This window comes from Rattus norvegicus, chromosome 7 (assembly GCF_021556685.1).
Source record: "Rattus norvegicus strain SHRSP/BbbUtx chromosome 7, alternate assembly SHRSP_T2T, whole genome shotgun sequence".
In the NCBI taxonomy this organism is placed as follows: Eukaryota; Metazoa; Chordata; class Mammalia; order Rodentia; family Muridae; genus Rattus; species Rattus norvegicus.
The window spans coordinates 120057014-120073888 of NC_141540.1; the positions used below are offsets into that span (position 1 = coordinate 120057014).

The 16875-nt window shown below is 49.4% G+C and overlaps 1 protein-coding gene across 3 annotated transcripts; it reads left to right on the forward strand.

Moving 5' to 3' along the window:
* Nucleotides 1–4734: 4734 nt before the first annotated feature.
* On the forward strand, nt 4735–10382 carry Nol12 (nucleolar protein 12). Of its 3 annotated transcripts, XM_087558212.1 has the most exons (8): nt 4735–4860; nt 5701–5793; nt 6095–6101; nt 6403–6508; nt 7392–7440; nt 7892–8034; nt 9567–9667; nt 9958–10382. In XM_087558212.1, exons 1-8 carry the CDS (start codon nt 4806–4808, stop codon nt 10124–10126), a joined length of 723 nt encoding a protein of 240 aa, XP_087414338.1. In that variant the 5' UTR covers nt 4735–4805; the 3' UTR covers nt 10127–10382.
* The last annotated feature ends 6493 nt before the right edge of the window (nt 10383–16875 follow it).

The following is a 16875-nucleotide window of genomic DNA, read 5'->3' on the forward strand; positions in this document are numbered from 1 at the left end:
GGGCAGAATGGTGGGAGGTGAACTAATGAACAGAACACAGGACTTCATTTGTTTCCATAAAGGCCAGAAAGGGCATGGTGACACATTCTTGAAATTTAGGAGGCCAGGACAGACACATCGTCGTGTGTTTGAGACCATTCCGGACAGCCTGGTCTACATACTGGAGGCAGCTGGGACTAGCTGTGCAGTTCTGTACTGCTAACTACTTGGGAGACTGAGGCAAGAGGACCACTTAGGGCTAGCTGGGGCAATATAGCATGACTTCATATAGAACGGAGGAATCTTGAACTAGGTAAGGGGCTACAACTGTTGTGTGGCCTTGTGCTTGTTAGCTGGTCTCTCTGTGCCTTAGTTTATCATTTTTATGCAGTTCTCGGGAGGGTCGTGGAGTTAAAGGAGATTTTAGTGGAAGCCAAGTTCTGCTCTGGGTACATCATGGCCAATGCCATGTGGGTAGTTTCTGGTCTCCCTCACACTACTACCTTGTTTTTGCCTACAAAGGGAAGGGGAAGAGACGGTCTCTGAGGGACAAAATGACGCACCAGCAGCTGAGGAGCACATGTGAAGCAGGCTTCCTAGTCCTATGATCCTCGGCTACATTCTTCTGCTGTCAAAGGGCAGCTAGAGGCCTAGGCTAGAAGCTGCTAACTCTGTGGCACTGAACAGATCCCCTCCCTAACAATGGGAATCCAGGATGAGGTCACAGCCCTGTAATGTGGTTGGGGGCTCTGAGTGGGTCCCTTCGGAGACGTGGGGTGAGGAATGGGATGGGAAGGCCCAGAAGCAGGTCTTCCAGAGGGCAGGTGGCTCACTGCAAGCTTGCTCCTGCCTTCCAGAGCAGTGGGTGTCTTCCCCTGCCCTCAGCTCAGGTTCTGCTGCCTCGGGATGTGGTTGTTAGCTGAGGCCTGCCCCATCCAGTGCAATTAACTGCATCAAACCGGTGGGCCACCATTGTTCATCCATACCAGTGTCACCACTTCCCAGGAAACAGCTGCAGGAACTGAGCCAAGGTTCTGGAAGGCTTCAACTATAAACCTCACTGGGCTCTCTCCAGCTCTCAAATCCGGGGTTCATATCCTGAGGCTGGGAGGTGGGTGCCTGTGAGATGTGCCATCTCATTTTCTGGGACAACTGGCACCCTCTTGGTAGGGTCCATCCCCCAGCCTCAGTTTCCCAATCCACAGCAAGATGAAGACTTTTCATGGTGGTGGGTCCAGGAAGTGGGGGTACCCATAGGAGAAGGCCAAAGAGAATGGAATACATAAGCCTTGGGCTCCCATGAAACACACCCCAATCACTGTGCTTTTCTGAGGCTCCCAAGTGTGGCTGTGGAGGAATGGCCCTCTGCTGGGTCAAAGAAAATGTGCCTCAGACTGTCTTCCTGTGTTCACAATTTACCCTAGAAGCTAAACATTGATCTTGAACAAGGAAGGGATGACCTCACAGGGAGGTTGTAAGGCTCACCACAGGTGTGGGGCTGGGAGATGGCTCAGTGGGTAGGAGCACTTACTGCCCTTCCAGAGGACCTGGGTTCAATTCCCAGCATTCAGATAGCAGCTCAGAGCCATCTACAGCTGTCTGTAACTCCAGGTTCAGACGATCAAATGCTTTCTTCTGACCTCCTTAGGGAAAACACCTATATAGTGAAATAAATTACAAATAATAATAATAATAACAATAATAATAATAATAATAATAAAGATTATTTGCACGGGTTGCCAGCTTGATGGTGCTTTTACAGAGCTCTGTGAGTTCGAGGACAGCCTGGTCTATATAGTGAGTTTCAGGACAGCCAGGGATATGTAGGGAGACTCTGTCTAAATAATAAAATGAAAATTCAAATTCAAATAATAAATTAAAAAATAAAAAGGGGGGACTGGAGAGGTGGCTCAGCAGTTTAGAGCACTGACTGCTCTTTCATAGGTCCTGAGTTCAACTCCCAGCAACCACATGGTAGATCACCAATATCTGTAATGGGAACTGATGTTCTGGTGTGTTTGAAGACAGCTACAGTGCACTCACATACATAAAATAAATAAATAAATCTTAAAAGTAAAAAAAAAGTAAAAGGAAAAAAAACGAGGGATGAGATGGTGGTAGGGAATGCACAGGCCACAGCCTCAGCCCAGGACACATCCAGCACATGATCCACAGAGAGGGGAGGAGTCTGAGAAGGGGCCGAAGACAGAAGTGCAGGCTCTGACTTACCAAGTCAGACCACAGAACTTCTGTTAGTCCATAGCCACAGGGAGGAGGGGATAGTAGGTGATAGCCCAGTGGCAGAAGGCAGCTCTCAGCTCTCTAGGTTTCTTCAGGGGGACACAGTGTGGCCAGGACAATGCCTCTACCCAGAGAGGAAATGACAAGGGAACAAAAATGACCACCCAGAAACACATGTTGTCTAGTAGCCCTTTTCTTTAGACAGTATCTCTAGCCCAGGCCAGACTCTAGTTTTCTATGTATTGGGATGTCTTTGAACTCCTGATCCTCCTATCTCCACTTGTTAGGATAACAGGCTGTGTTACTCTGCCCGGTTGGTTTGGGGACCCAGCATCTAGCGTAGAGTCTCCAAGTAGGAGACTCATGTGAGAGGAATTTGACATTCGTGGGGTGCCGTGCCTACCTGTAAGTGAGGCTCCTTCAAAACTCATCATCACAGCCTGCTTCCTACCTCTCTAAGCAGACACATTGGCTTCTGAGGGAGTGGCCAGGGAGCTGGGAAGGGAGACCAAACACCAAAGATCAGACAATCCAGCTCACCTTTTAGCACTGGCACAATCCTCCCCCCACCCCACCCTTTCCTTTGTTTTTTTTTTTTGTTTGTTTGTTTGTTTGTTTGTTTTTTGCTTGCTTTTTTTTTTTTTTTTGGACAGGGTTTCTCTGTGGAGGAGCCCTGGCTGTCGTGGAATGTACTCTATAGATCAGGCCAGCCTCAATCTCAAGAGATTCCCCTGCCTCTGCCTCAAGAGTGCTGGGATTAAGGGTGTGTACCACCATGCCTGGCAAGAACAGTCTAGGGTGACAGCTTGCCTCTCTGTGTGCTGGTACACAGTAGGCATTCAATATGTGTAGTTTCCTGGCTCTCAGAGCTTATATCCAGAAGAGGACTGGATCCTAAGAGTCTGTTTTAAGTCTGATTACCTTGTGCATCAACACTGGCTCCAGGACCCCTCCGTACCCTCCACATTGTTGGAGACACCTTTCTTTTAAAAAGATTTATTCATTTATTATATATAGGTACACTGTGGCTGTCTTCAGACACACCAGAAAGGGCATCAGATCTCATTACAGATGGTTGCGAGCCACCATGTGGTTGCTGGGATGTGAACTCAGGACCTCTGGAAGAGTAGTCAGTTCTCTTAACCAGTGAGCCATCTCTCCAGTCCCAAACTGCAATGTTGGAGACATCCTGACCTGCAACTTCCTGAGCTTCTTGCTGCAGACACATCATCTCCAGGACTATCATGAAAACTGACTACAGTCAAAGACATCAGTCCTGCTGCAACACAGGACTGGGTCACCAGATGCACATAGCCTTGAGAATGGGAGGAAGTCTGTACAACAGGGTCAGTAAAGTCCCCTGCCCAGTGTTATTTTATCCCGGGTTTCACGTTCAAACTTTTGTGGTTAGTAGAAGGTGTGTTGTTAAATTTCCTCTCCATACTTGAGGATACTGAGGCACATAGCTGGATACGGCTTGTGCACCAAACCGGAGTATTGCAGACTATTGTGTGACACACTCCTAACAACACACTTATCCCACCACGGTCGTGGCTCTCAGTTTGTTGCACGCAGGAGCAATATTCAGGGCCACAAGAGAATGTGCTAGAAATAGACATTCTGGGATCCTGTCAAATGTGCTGAACCCCCAAGTTCTTGATTTGGATTTCAGCAAGCCTTCTAGTGCATGCCCAGAGTTCTAGAGCCACCTCTTTACAATAACCTTACAAAGTCACTACAGCGATCTGTGTTTTATAAATAGGAAAGTGAGACACAAAGAAAATGGTAATTTGGGGGCTGGAGAGATGACTCAATGGTTAACAGCCCTAACTTCTCTTGCAGAGGACCAGGGTTTGGTTCCCAAAACCCACATGACTCACCATCTGTAACTCTAGTTGCCGGGGATCCGATACCCTCTTCTGGGCACTTACTCATGCGGTGCACACAACTCACTCAGGCACAGTATTTTATTAATCTTATTTATTTATAGACAAGGTCTCTTTATTATGTCGCTCTGCTCTGGTTGTCCTGGAACTCACTATGTAGGGTAGGCCGACCTCGAATCCCCTGCCTCTGCCTCTCAAATGCTGGGATTCAAGACATATGCCACCTTGCCCAGCTCATAATTTATGTTTTTGGTTTTTTTTTGTTTTTTTACGGCAATTGCTCCTGAGTCACATACTTTGTAAAGGAGTACCAGTGTTTGGATCTAGGCAGTTTCCCGCGACCATAGAAATCACAAAAGAGTTGACATCAGAATTCAATTAAAATCAGTAATTCTTGGACATTTATGAATAACTCCAGATTGAGCGTCTGTTTGAGGCAGGGCAGATGATGGAATCAGGAACCTAGTGCTCACTGGAGCCATTCTAGGACAATTACTCAGAAGACCTGAACCAAAGCTAAGACAGGATGGGAGGCTCCTTTAAAAGGTGGAGCCAAATCAGTGGAACTCTGGAACAAGGCCACGATGTGCGCCCCTACCGGAAATATGAAACGGCTCCGCCCGGAAGTGTTTTAGGTCAGAAGCAGCCACGCTGCCGGAAGCTTCACTGTTATGGGCCGCAACAAGAAGAAAAAAAGAGATGGAGATGACCGGCGTCCCCGGCTCATCCTCAACTTTGATGAAGAGAAGCGGCGGTGAGTGCCAGGGTAGAAACAGATTCCCGTCCGGCTGCCGGGGTTAGCGCGCCAGTCCCGGTGCGCACACGCCCTCGCAAAGGGCACTTCCGGTCCCGCCCCTGGATGTGACTGAAGAGCGTGTTCCCCTTTCCCGTGGAGTGAAGTCTCCTGCTCTGCCCCTCACTCGCGGTTTACGGTTCTCAGGGCTATGCCTTGGACCACGCGAGTCCAACATCGTCCTTTATCACGGCATATAGCCGGCTCCCAGTCGTTGTCGACGAATCGACGAAGGACGAGCGAATGGGATGAGAGAGATTTATGTTCATTCGCTCATCAGACCGTGTGCCAACCAAGCTTGAGACCAGAGGCTGAACCTCTGCGTTTCAGTGTTACCGTGGATAAATGGTACCTTGTAGTCCGGTGGTTCTCAACCCGTGGGTCGCGACCCCTTTAGACCCATTGGAAAAGATATTTACATTTACGATTCTTAACAGTAGCAAAATTACAGTTATGAAGTAGCAACAAAAATAATTTTATGGTTAGGGATCACCACAACATAAGGAACTTTTATTAAAAGGTCATTGCATTGGGAAGGTTGAGAACCACTGTTTGCAAAAACCCTGGTGCAGTGTACCAAAGACAATTGCCAAGCATGGTGGTACAGACCTGTAATCCTCAGTCACCCGGAATGCTGAGGCAGGAGGATTGCAGAGTCAAACCCTGTCTGGAAAAGTTCAAGAACAGAATGGGTATTTGGACAATTTATGGAGTCCCTGTCTCCAAGTCAATATAAACTAATTAATCTATTAGACCATTTGTCTAGCTCGAACAAGGTACTAAACTTAATTAACCCTCCAGTACAACAACAAACTCAGGAACAGAGCAGAGATCAGACAGGAAGAGGAAGCAAGAGTCAGGAAGGTGGGGGCACTCCTAGGTCCTGCCACACAGGTGGGTTCAGGAGTCAGGTGTCATTGGGGACAGGGTGTTGGTTGGTTCAGTGAAAGAGTTTTGGGGGTCTGGGTGAAGGTATTATTAGAAAGCTTTACTAGAAATGACTCCTATGAGATAAAGTTTGCCAGTGTAGAAATAGTGACTACTTGCTCTACATGTTGACCACGTAGCCTGGTGTGTACTTACCTAGGGGCAGGAAGCCCAGGTGAGGTAGGTGAGAGACCTTGTCAAGACACACATTGTGTTACGGTGTTTTGGTTAGTAATGGGGCATGTACTGAGACTGTAGCTTGGCATAGGTGTACGGTAGGTTAATACCTCCTAGGATTATATAAGTACACTCTGATGGTCCAGCAAGGACTACCAACTTATTTCTCTTAAGGTACCCTTGTCATTGAATGACTAATAACTGCATTGTCTGTGACCTCGGATAAGTACCCTAGTCTCTTCCTCAAGTCCCTCTCTATAAAGTGAGGACTGGCTGTTGAAAGGGTAAAGTGGGTTAGTGGGTGGGATAGAGCCTGACAACTCATGGAACACTCTAGAGCCCTGCTTTCCCGTGGCCCCTCCTGACTTCCCCCACTTCTCCCCTGCTTCCTTCCTGCAGGGAATACCTGACAGGCTTCCACAAGCGGAAGGTAGAGCGCAAGAAGGCAGCCATTGAAGAGATAAAGCAGCGGCTTAAGCAAGAGCAGAAGAAGCTTCGGGAAGAGGTGCGGTTGAGGGTGGGGTATGGACTGGGTGGGGGCTCAGCTACCAGGGAGGGTCAGCCTTGAATAGGGCTGCTGGAGTCAGCTGTGGGACAGCAGCGTGAGTGTGCTGGGAGCTCTTCATACAAGTGGAGATGCTAAGGATCTCTGTAAAGGACGGTCTCCCCTTGACTTTGCTGTGTGAACCATGGTCCCACACGATGGCAGTGAAGTGCGTGGGACTGTCACAGGGCATGGATGGAAAGGCCGTTCTCAGTGTGTTTATTTCTGTCTTAGTGGCTTTTCCTGGGACTGTGATTAAAAACAAAAAAAAAAAAAAAAAAACTCTTGAAAAAAGGCAGCTTAAGGGAGAAAAGGTTTGGGCTAGAGACATGGCTCAGCAGTTAAGAGCACTGACTGCTCTTCCTGAGGTGCCAAGTTCAATTCCCAGCAACCACATGGTGGCTCACAACCATCTGTAATGAGATCTGATGCCCTCTTCTGGTGTCTGAAGACAGCTGCAGTGTACTTATATATAATAAATAAATAAATCTTGGGCTGGAGAAATCTTGGGCTCAACTGTTAAGAGCACTGCCTGCTCGAGTCAGCTGGTCCCATTGCACCCACAGTCGGGAAGCAGAGTGATGAAACAAATGCTGCCCCTTGACTCCCTTTCCTCACTTAACAAAGACCGGGAATGGCTCACCTATAGTGAGCAACTCCCTTTTCTGACTTACGCAATCCAGGATCCCAGCCCGGGAATAGCACCACCCATAGTGGTCTTCTCACCTCAGTGAACAAAATCAAGATAATATCCCACAGTGTACTCAGAGGCCCATTTCCCAGGCTATCTTAGATTTAGTCAGGTTAACAGTTAACACCTTCACATTTTCCCATTTGGCTTCAGCGCCACCAGGAGTACCTGAAGATGCTGGCAGAAAGAGAGGAGGCACTAGGTAAGTCTTTAACTTATGTGGAGAGCATCCGGTGAGCCTGTGCTTCTGTGTCCCCTCGGGGGCCAAGGGGGAATGGGGAGAGAGCTGTGGAGAGGGTTATTTCCTTAGCGTAGAGATCTTGGTGGTGGTGTGGGGGGCACGGGTGGTCTGAGTACCTCATAGGGTAAGCTGAGGCTGAGCAAAGAACCTGGGGATGGAGCAGCTCTCTCTCCACAGCAGGGATGAACTGGAGCACAAAGGGAAGAGAGGTTCGGGTCCAGCAGTTAACATGTGGGTGGGACTCTGGACCACTCTGTAGATGCGGAAAGAAAGGGAGAGGCAGGGGAAGATGCCAGGAGAACATGGCTGTCTCTAGAAAAGCTGTGTGCCAGTCCCCATCCTCCAGGGCTGGGAGGGAAGCTGGAGCCCGAACTGAGCCAGGCCTAAGAACTACTTTGTACCCACCTTACAGAGGAGGCCGATGAGCTGGAGCGGCTGGTGACAGCAAAGACAGAGTCGGTGCAGTACGACCATCCCAATCACACAGTCACTGTGACCACCGTCAGTGACCTGGACCTCTCAGGGGCCCGGCTGCTAGGTCTACCCCTGCCTGAGGTAGGCCCCAGGACAGCCCTGGGGAAGAAGGGGTTTGGGAGTAGGTGGGTTTGTGGGGGCTGCTCAGAGCTGGTCCATATCAAGAGTCTCGTACTGGAAGTGTGCTCCTGCAGCTTTCTTAACGCAGCTCAGCTCATCAGTTGAGGGTTGCCATGGTAGACTTGACTGGGTATGGAGGTGGGTAACCATGAGGGTGCAGGGATGAGGCCCTTGACACTGACTTGGCTCATCTATAGAAGCTCAGCAGGCTTAGAGGGACTGGAACCCTTGTGTGGCAAACAGTACCCTGTGGCATGTGTGTGCAGGGGCAGTGAGTTTGTAGTGTGGGTACAGTAACAAAACTGTGCCACTTCTGTGCCTGTGGCTTGTGTAGGAATTTCTATGTCAGGGTCCCTTCAGGCCTGCAAATGCTCAAGTCTTTTGAAGAAAATACTATAATATTTGCATAGAGCTTACGAATGTCTTCCCTTGTCCTTTAAATCACCTCTGAGTTACTTAGAAAACTGCATGCTAAGCCAGGCAGTGGTGGCTTCAATCCCAGCACTCAGGAGGCAGAGACAGGCAGCTCTACAGAGTGATTTCCAGGACAGCCAGGGCTACACAGAGAAACCCTGCTTCAAAAAACAAAAAAATGAGGGCATGGGAGAGATCGAGGAGCTGAATGCCGGACCAGCAAGATAGCTTCGGGGTAAAGCACTCTGGAGCACCACATGGTGGAAGGTTATTCTCTGACCTCCTGTACCCATGCTATGGTATTCATGGTGTGTCACACACACACACACACACACACACACACACACACACACACACACCCCAAAATCTGAGTATCCTGTAAGTGTTACTTAAATTGTTACACTACAGTACTCAAAGAGGAAGTCTGGGTCCTGGTTCAGTGGTTAGGAATGCTTTCTGCTCTTGCAGAAGACCCAGGATCAATTGCCATGGAGTCTCAGAAGCATCTATAACTCCATTCCAGAGCACCTGATACCTCTTCTGTCCTCTGCAAGCACCAGGCATGCATGTAGTACACAGACATACAAGCAATATAGACATACACATAAAACAGATTTAGAAATCAAAAACAATTTTTAAAACAAGAAGTCTGTTCTTAGCACAGACACTGTATTTCCTTCCAGATGTTATATTTCTTTCTTCTTTTTTTTTTTTTACGATTTATTTATTTATTATATATAAGTACACTGTAGCTGTCTTCAGACACACCAGAAGAGGGCATCAGATCTCATTATAGATGGTTGTGAACCACCATGTGGTTGCTGGGATTTGAACTTGGGACCTCTGGAAGAACGGTCAGTGCTCTTAACTGCTGAGCCATCTCTCCAACCCCCAGATGTTATATTTCTTAAACCGACAAGGCTCAGCAGATTAGACACAGACAGTACAGTTCTGCCCAGAGCCTTCTCTGAGCTCTACTCAGGCCTTTAAGGTAGCTGGTCAGACTTCTCGGTGAAAGCCAGAACTGCTCAGAGCGACTGTCCACACCCTGTAATGGTCCCTGTCCTTTGTTTCTCTAGCAAGGGGACCAGGATGGGTCCCAGGAGGAGGAGGTGTCATCCATGGAAAAGCCAACAAAAGCCTTGCCCAAAAAGTCCAAGGATCCCCTGCTCTCTCAGCGGTGAGTTCTTCTGTCGTTCTTGGGTCCTCTCCTCTCTGGCACTAGTGACTGGGTATGTGGAACCCCTCGCTTGAGAGGTAGAGGGTAGGAGAGGACGCTGCCAGCCTCGTGGAGCCAGACCAGGCCCAGGTTGAAATGTGTTTGGCACTTGTTGCAGCTTCCCATCCGCAAGTCAAATGATCATACTCATCTGTAACTGAAGATCACTACCTAGCCTCCCGCCCCACCATTGCTTGAGTCTCGAGGGTAAGCCAAGGCCTTGGCCTCACCAGCCTCTACTTTTCCCACAGCATCTCCTCCCTCACAGCTACACTGCATGCACACAGTCGGAAGAAGGTCAAGAGGAAACACCCTCGGCGGGCGCAGGACTCCACCAAGAAACCTCCAAGTGCCACTCGTACCAGCAAGACCCAGCGCCGCCGTCGGATGACTGGAAAAGCCAGGCACAACGGGGAGTGAGCCCTCAAGCTTGTGGGTCCCCAGCCTGAGTCCTTGGCTGCCCCTATAACCCAGCTACACCAAGGGTCACCTGCAGCCTGAGCCTGAAAATCAGGACTTTGCCAGCCTGGGGTCATCCTTGCTTTGAACCACCTGGGGTTTGAGCCCAGAAGAAACGGGCTTCTGAGAACCCCGGGTTCCCGGGGCCTGTAGGACAGTGTTGCGGCTTGTTTGCAAGTGTACGTTCACCTGGGACTGAACAGACTTTTGAAACTCCTCCTGTCTGTGTTTGTGATTTGTCCTGGCTTTGATGCCATGCACTAAAGGTTGACTTCTGGGGTGATGGGAATAGTCAGGGATCCATCAACCTCCAAGTTTTCCTGAGGGTATTACAAGGTCCTATCATAGCTGGGTCCCCTCATCCCAGTTGAAGACCAGCATGTCCCCTGTAGCATCCAGAGCTGTAGTCAGCTTTGGTGGTATATGATAAAACTGTACCAAAGTGGCTGAGGCAGGAGACTAAATTCAAGGTCATCTTCAGCTACACAGGAAGTTTAAGGCCATCTTGGGCTGATGGGCTATCAGGAGTTATCTGAAGACTGAGAGGCAGTGTCAGAAGGCCACATTCAGGGACAGAAAGCTTACTCTGGGCCTTTCCTGGGAGCTGACTTGGCCTGGCCTCGGCCCCTTCTCTCCATTCTGTGCCCTCTGCTCCAAGAGCAGTAACTACCTGTCTGGCTCAGATGAACCTGTGTCTCCAGGAGGTCCTCGTACTCAGCCCAGTGAAGGAGCCCTGGGCCTCACCCTTTAGACCACTGATCAGGACAGAAACCCAGAAGAAGGGAGTTAGTCCCCATGTGAGCCTCAAGTAGTGCTATCCTATTGGTGTTTCCCTGTATGAATCTCCAGGGCCTCCCTGAGGCTGGAGTGGGTATTATAGGATGCTCTGCACCACACTGGGCTCACACCTCATGGCTCACAGCATGTCTGTCTCCTCGGTGGAGATGTCTGCCTCTGGCTATGTGAAGTCATTTCCAGTCTGCACAAGAAGTGAAATGCCTCTGCTCCTCTCTCTCTCTCACTCTCTCACTCTCTCGCTCTTTCCTCTCCCCTGCTCCCCTGCTCTCCCCTTTGTCCCTTCTCTCCCCATCCCCCACTTCCCTCCACTCTCATGGTTGGCCTCCTTTACTTCTCCCCTCTTCTACTCTTCTCTTATTAAACCTTTCCACTTGGAAGAAAAAAGAGAAAAAAAAAGTGAAATGCTATCCACCACTTCCTGTGTGTCACTGGTTTTTCTAGCTGACCAGGGAAATTGAGTCATAGTAATTCAGCCAGTCCTCAGGTCAGGGAGGTAGAGTCAGAAACCCTCAAGGACTTGTGTCTTCTCCAGGACACACACACATACACAGGAGACCCCCCTCTGCATATACACACACAACACGAGACTCCCACACACACAACATACCCTACACATATACTATGTTTCTCTAATCTTGAACTCCTTCCCTGTCTCTCCAGCTGGCCAGAGTTGCATCGGTTGGGGCTTCAGCAGCAGCAGTGAGGGGAGCTGGCATGGTGGCACACACCTCTGGTCCTGGCACTTAGAAGCCTGGGAGGAAGGATTGCTGAAGTTTAGCAGTCCAGCCAGGGCTACAGAGAGCCAGCCTCAAAAGAGCAAGCACAAGAGAAGGGATGATGAGGTTACTAGGCTGTTTGCACATATCACTAGTGCCAGCAGCAGACACTGAGGTAGGGACCCGCAAGTTCTAGGCGAGCTTGGGCTGTGTGGCCAATTCGGATCCATATGACAGCAAAAGATCAGAACTAGTTTGTGTAGTGAGGACTCTCAGACCGACAAAGTTACCAGCCTGGAGCTGGAAAGGCTAGAAGCCTGGGGTGGTGGACTTTTATGTCATTGACTTTTTGACAACTTGGCCTCATATCGTAAGACAGTTGCTTGAGCTATAACCATCATACCTGCATTCCAGTTAGCAGAGAAGAGGAGGGGATGGGAAAGGACATCATAATCTTTTTTAGAAACCTTGACACTTGTGTTCTGTTGGCCTGGGATGGGGAGGGAGGCACTCACTGCCAACCCAGGCCTGTTCTAGGAAGGAAAGCTCCTGGAGGAGACCTAGGGGTGATCTGCTAATGGGGGGAAGAGGAGGTATTGGGATATAACTAGCAGACTTCCCCAAGGAGAGCCTTGGGGAGAGTGTCCAACAGCAAAGAGTTAAAGGCTCCCAGCAGGCTCTGGGCGGGGTCAGCAACAGACAGCTGAGGAACTCCAGAGCAGGACAAGAGCATTTGAGAAGGCTTCTGATCAAAGATGCCCTTTGACATGTCTGGAGAGGCTCTTCCTAAGCTGGGTGACAGGAGGGGATGGAGTGTGGCTCAAGGTCCCTGGAGAGCAAAGGATAGTGGGTCAGAGGAGAGGAGGAAGCTCTGGCTGACGGAATGAAGTCAGGGCCAGGTCTTTATTTTAGAGAGGCCCCCTGGTGGCAGTGAGGGTGTCTGCAGGCAGATCAGAAATTCTGAAATTCAGAGCAAAGGTCCAGGGAGAGATGGGAGGGCTCCTCCTGCCGCCCTTTCACTCTCCAAACACTAAGAGGGCACTTGCCAAGTACAGGGCACGGCAGATCAAGTGCCATGAGCATGCGTCAGGGACTCCAAGAAGGGAACGGAGGGAAGATGGTAACTCTAACATCAATGGGAAAATTAAGTCCACCAAGCTGGCTGACCACACCCAGGGAGAAAGGCCAAAGCACAGGAGCTAGCCTGTAGAGGGGGTTGCTCAGGGGTTCCTGAGGCAAAAGACAACCCACGAGGATTGTGGGTCCTGCCCAGACTCTCAGCTGAGAGCGCTTGCTTCGGGTTGGGGTTGGGGTGGCAGAGAGATCTTCCTGGAGCGAGTGGGATTTGAACCATCGCAAGGCAATGAAGATTTGCTGGGTTCACCACTTCAGAGATGGCACAGGAGAGGCCTCAAGCTAAGAGTGGCTTTAGTCACATGTCAAAAAGCAACCTGACTTCATAGCACCACTTGCGTTCCCTCAGATAAAACAAGCTTTTGCCATCACAGTTGGCTTGACTCTGCCTCCATGCCTTTCGCTGTATCCCCTTAAATTGCGAGCTGAAATCAATATCCACTAATTTCAACTAAGTTTTCCTGTGAAAGTAAAGAAGAGGAGAACAAGCCTGACCGTGTGCAGTTATCACAGACAGCCCTGGCCACAGCCAGTTCTGATGACCCCCATAAAGCCTCATACGCCCTGGTCTGCCCTCTACCTTGCCCACCCAGGCTCTGAACCCTCCATAGCCTGTTAGAGAAGGCTGGGTAAAGACACCGGTTCTGGGGGTTGAACAGAGAGTTGTGGCACTCTGCAGATCTCTGAGGGGGGTTCTCAAACAGGGCAGGCCACAACCTGAGCAAATGTGTGGAACAGAGGCCTAATGAAGTGACTGCAGGTAGATGTTTGTCTTAGTTTTGTTTCTGTTGCTGGGATGAAATACGCTGTGAAAAAGCAATTTATGGAGGAAAGGGTTTATTTTAGTAAATTCCAGATTATATGGTCCATCGTGCAAGGGAAATCAAGGCAGGGACTTGAAGCAGCTAGTCTCATTGCATCCAGTCAAGAGCAGAGAGGAAAAATATATTCATGCTTCTTTGTGCTCAGCTCCCTTCCTCCATTTCGGCAGTTCAGGACCCTCTGTCTAGGGGATGGTGCTGCCCACAGTGGGTGAGTCTTTCCAGATCAACACTAATCAAGACAAACCCCCATAGCCCTGCCCACAAGCCCTGATCTAGGCAGTCAGTCCTTCACTGAGACTTTACACGTGATTGCAGATTGTGAAAAGTTGATGATTAAAATTAACCATCACATCATTTTATTCTGAGAACCTGAGTTTGATCCCCACATAACTATGGAAGGAAAAAAAAGCAATGGTTGTATAAGACTATCCTCTGAGCCAAACTGAAGACATCTTTTAAATTATTATTATTATTATTATTATTATTATTATTATTATTATTAGCGGCGGTGGTGGTGGTTTTTTGAGAGGAGGGTTTCTCTGCGTAACTTTGACTGTCCTGGAACTCGATATATAGACCAGAGTAGCCTCAAACTCATAGAGATCTGCCTGCCTCTGCCTCCCAAGTGTTGAGATTAAATGCATACACCCCCATGCTTGGCATGTATGTAAATGTATCCCATATGTACAGGGCCAGTGGAGGTCAGAAGAAGGTGCTGGATTCTTGGAAAGGAACTTACAGTTGGTGTGAGCTACCATATGGTTGCTGGGAACCAAACCCAGGTCCTTGACGAGAGGAGCATGTGCTGCTAACGGATAAGTCATCTTTCTAGCTCATAGGAGTTCTGCTAGACCTGTTTATAAAAGGTCGCCACGGGCTGGAAAGATGGCTTAACGGTTAAAGGGAACTGACTGCTCTTCCAAAGGTCCTGAGTTCAATTCCCAGCACCACATGGTGGTTCACAACCATCTGTAATGGGATCCGATGCCCTCTGTATGTGTGTTTGAAGACAGTGACAGTGTACTCATATAAATTTAAAAAAAAAATCTTTTTTTTCCCTTTCTTTTTTTCGGAGCTGGGGACCGAACCCAGGGCCTTGCGCTTGCTAGGCAAGCACTCTCCACTGAGCTAAATCCCCAACCCCAATAAAAAAAAAATCTTAAAAAAAAAAATCACCACAACTGGGCCTGTTGACTTTGCTTTCCCTTCTAGGAGGAGATACAGTACCCTCCTGGCCTGAGTCGCCACTCCTCCAAACCAGCCATATGCAGTTCTGCTCTAATAGCATGTGGCTTCAGTCTTGTAGTGGGGACAGGCTAAAGGCTATAGGTGGGAGAAGGGCTAAGGAAGGGGATGGGCTCTATGCATGCAACTCTGGGGAAGCTATAATCCCTGCAGTGTAGCCTTTGTGAAGGAACACCAACATTTCTGTAAGTAACCCCTCACTTGTGTTCCGAAAGGAAGCCCAATAAAACCATTGGTTCCCCTGAGAGGACTGTGGTGGAAAAGTGCCTTGGCTTGTCATTGGGAGGATGGGCAGACACTGTCTAGGGAGAAATTTTAGCAGCGTTCACTCTGCAAAGTTGTCTTCCACAATTGTGCCCTTCACACGTCACATGATAAAACAATACAATTTAAAAGACTCGATGCCGGCAAGTCCAAGCTGGAGGGGGAGACAGGAGGAGGAACAGCGACAGTGGTGACTTGACTGGCCGCCATCACACTACTCTCAACTGAATCCCCTCAACAGCTCACAGAGCTCTGGGACACCGTTCCTAGACAAACACCCTCATGGAGCCACAGTGGAGGTTAGGGGACTCTGGAGAGCTCACTAGAGCGACTTTCTTCTGATAGGATAAGGACTAGGAGGGCTGTATGGTCCCTGTGCCCCAGACTACATGGGAGGAATGGCCACAAAGGGAGGCTTCATTCTTCGGCTGCCACTTTACCAACCCCTAAGAGCTCTCTGGCCTCCACCATCATTCTCCCCGACCCTACAGGAGGGGCCCCTTCCCATAGTCCACTCTGCTCCCTGCCTTCAGCCATTCTCTCGGCAGGCACTCCAAAGTTAAGGTGAGGACATAATCAGGTGCCCACTTGGTCCGGCTCTCCTACTTGTCACTCCAGGTCTTGCTGTCCTTCAGCTTGTGACCTATCCAGACCAACAGGCTCATCCTCTCAGAGTCGCCGCTCAGATGACCGCCCTAAGGTCACTGGCAACCTCTTGGAAACACGCTCCCACTCCACGCCTGCCACTCCATGCCTGCCACTCTCTGCTCTGCTTCTTTCTCTTGCCTGGGTCTGTTTTCCTCCACCACATGACCACACAAAAGCAGTGCTCAGGTCCCTTGTTCTCTGATGAACCCTTGGTAAACATGACTGACAAAGGGCTCCATCCATTTTTAACGAACTGCACTGTCAGGAGTGCCAGCCTCAGTTGGCTCTGGGATGAATAGCCTGGTAGGAGCAGAGGGCTGGGGCCATGTCAGTTCCAACTCAGTGGAAACACCCGTTCCACTCCAGGCTCAGAAAGATCAAGGAATTGTCTCAAGATCACCCAGCCAAGAAGTGCTAGAGGCTGACCCTGAGCCCAGGTCTCACTAGCCCCTTTCTTAGAGCTAGCCAGACCAGGAATAAGCCTATTGTGCTTGTCAGCCAGATTCATGCAGGGTCGGGATGTCTTCACTTTGGAAGAAATTACATTTTTTTTTTCGGAGCTGGGGACCGAACCCAGGGCCTTGCGCTTGCCAGGCAAGCGCTCTACCACTGAGCTAAATCCCCAACCCGGAAGAAATTACATTTTATTCATGCCCCCCCCAGCACAAGTGAATGAAAGTATTAGTAAATGGGGTGGGGGTGTTCCACAGTGGCCTGCACAGTCAGACATTCTGAGATTTTAGTCCGGATTCTGCCCTTTATTAGCTGTGTGACCCTGGCAAGTCTGTTGACATCTCTGATCTTTGTTGCTATGTGTGTAAAGGCCTGGCTTAGGAGCCGGTGTTTAACCAGTGCACAATAGAGCTTAACTTGAAAAGTTGAGGTGGGGCTGCTTGTTTTGTGGGTGAACCCAGGTCAGTGTTCAAATGGAGATGAAGATCCCTGGGCAAGGAATGCTCTGTGGTCCCTGAGACCCTGACTGCAGTGACTTAGAGTGGTGTGATTTTGGTTCTGTGTTCCATTCGTGTTTCACAACTGTTCTGCCGGAACAATATACTTGGTTGGTTGGTTGGTTGGTTTC

Excerpts from the sequence above, each read along its gene's own strand:
- Nol12 (XM_087558211.1), top strand. The coding sequence starts at position 5,051 with ATGCCTTGGACCACGCGAGTCCAACATCGTCCTTTATCACGGCATATA. Across the intron at positions 7,441-7,891 it reads AGAAAGAGAGGAGGCACTAG|AGGAGGCCGATGAGCTGGAG; the intron begins GTAAGTCTTTAA and ends CCCACCTTACAG. Across the intron at positions 8,035-9,566 it reads TAGGTCTACCCCTGCCTGAG|CAAGGGGACCAGGATGGGTC; the intron begins GTAGGCCCCAGG and ends TTGTTTCTCTAG.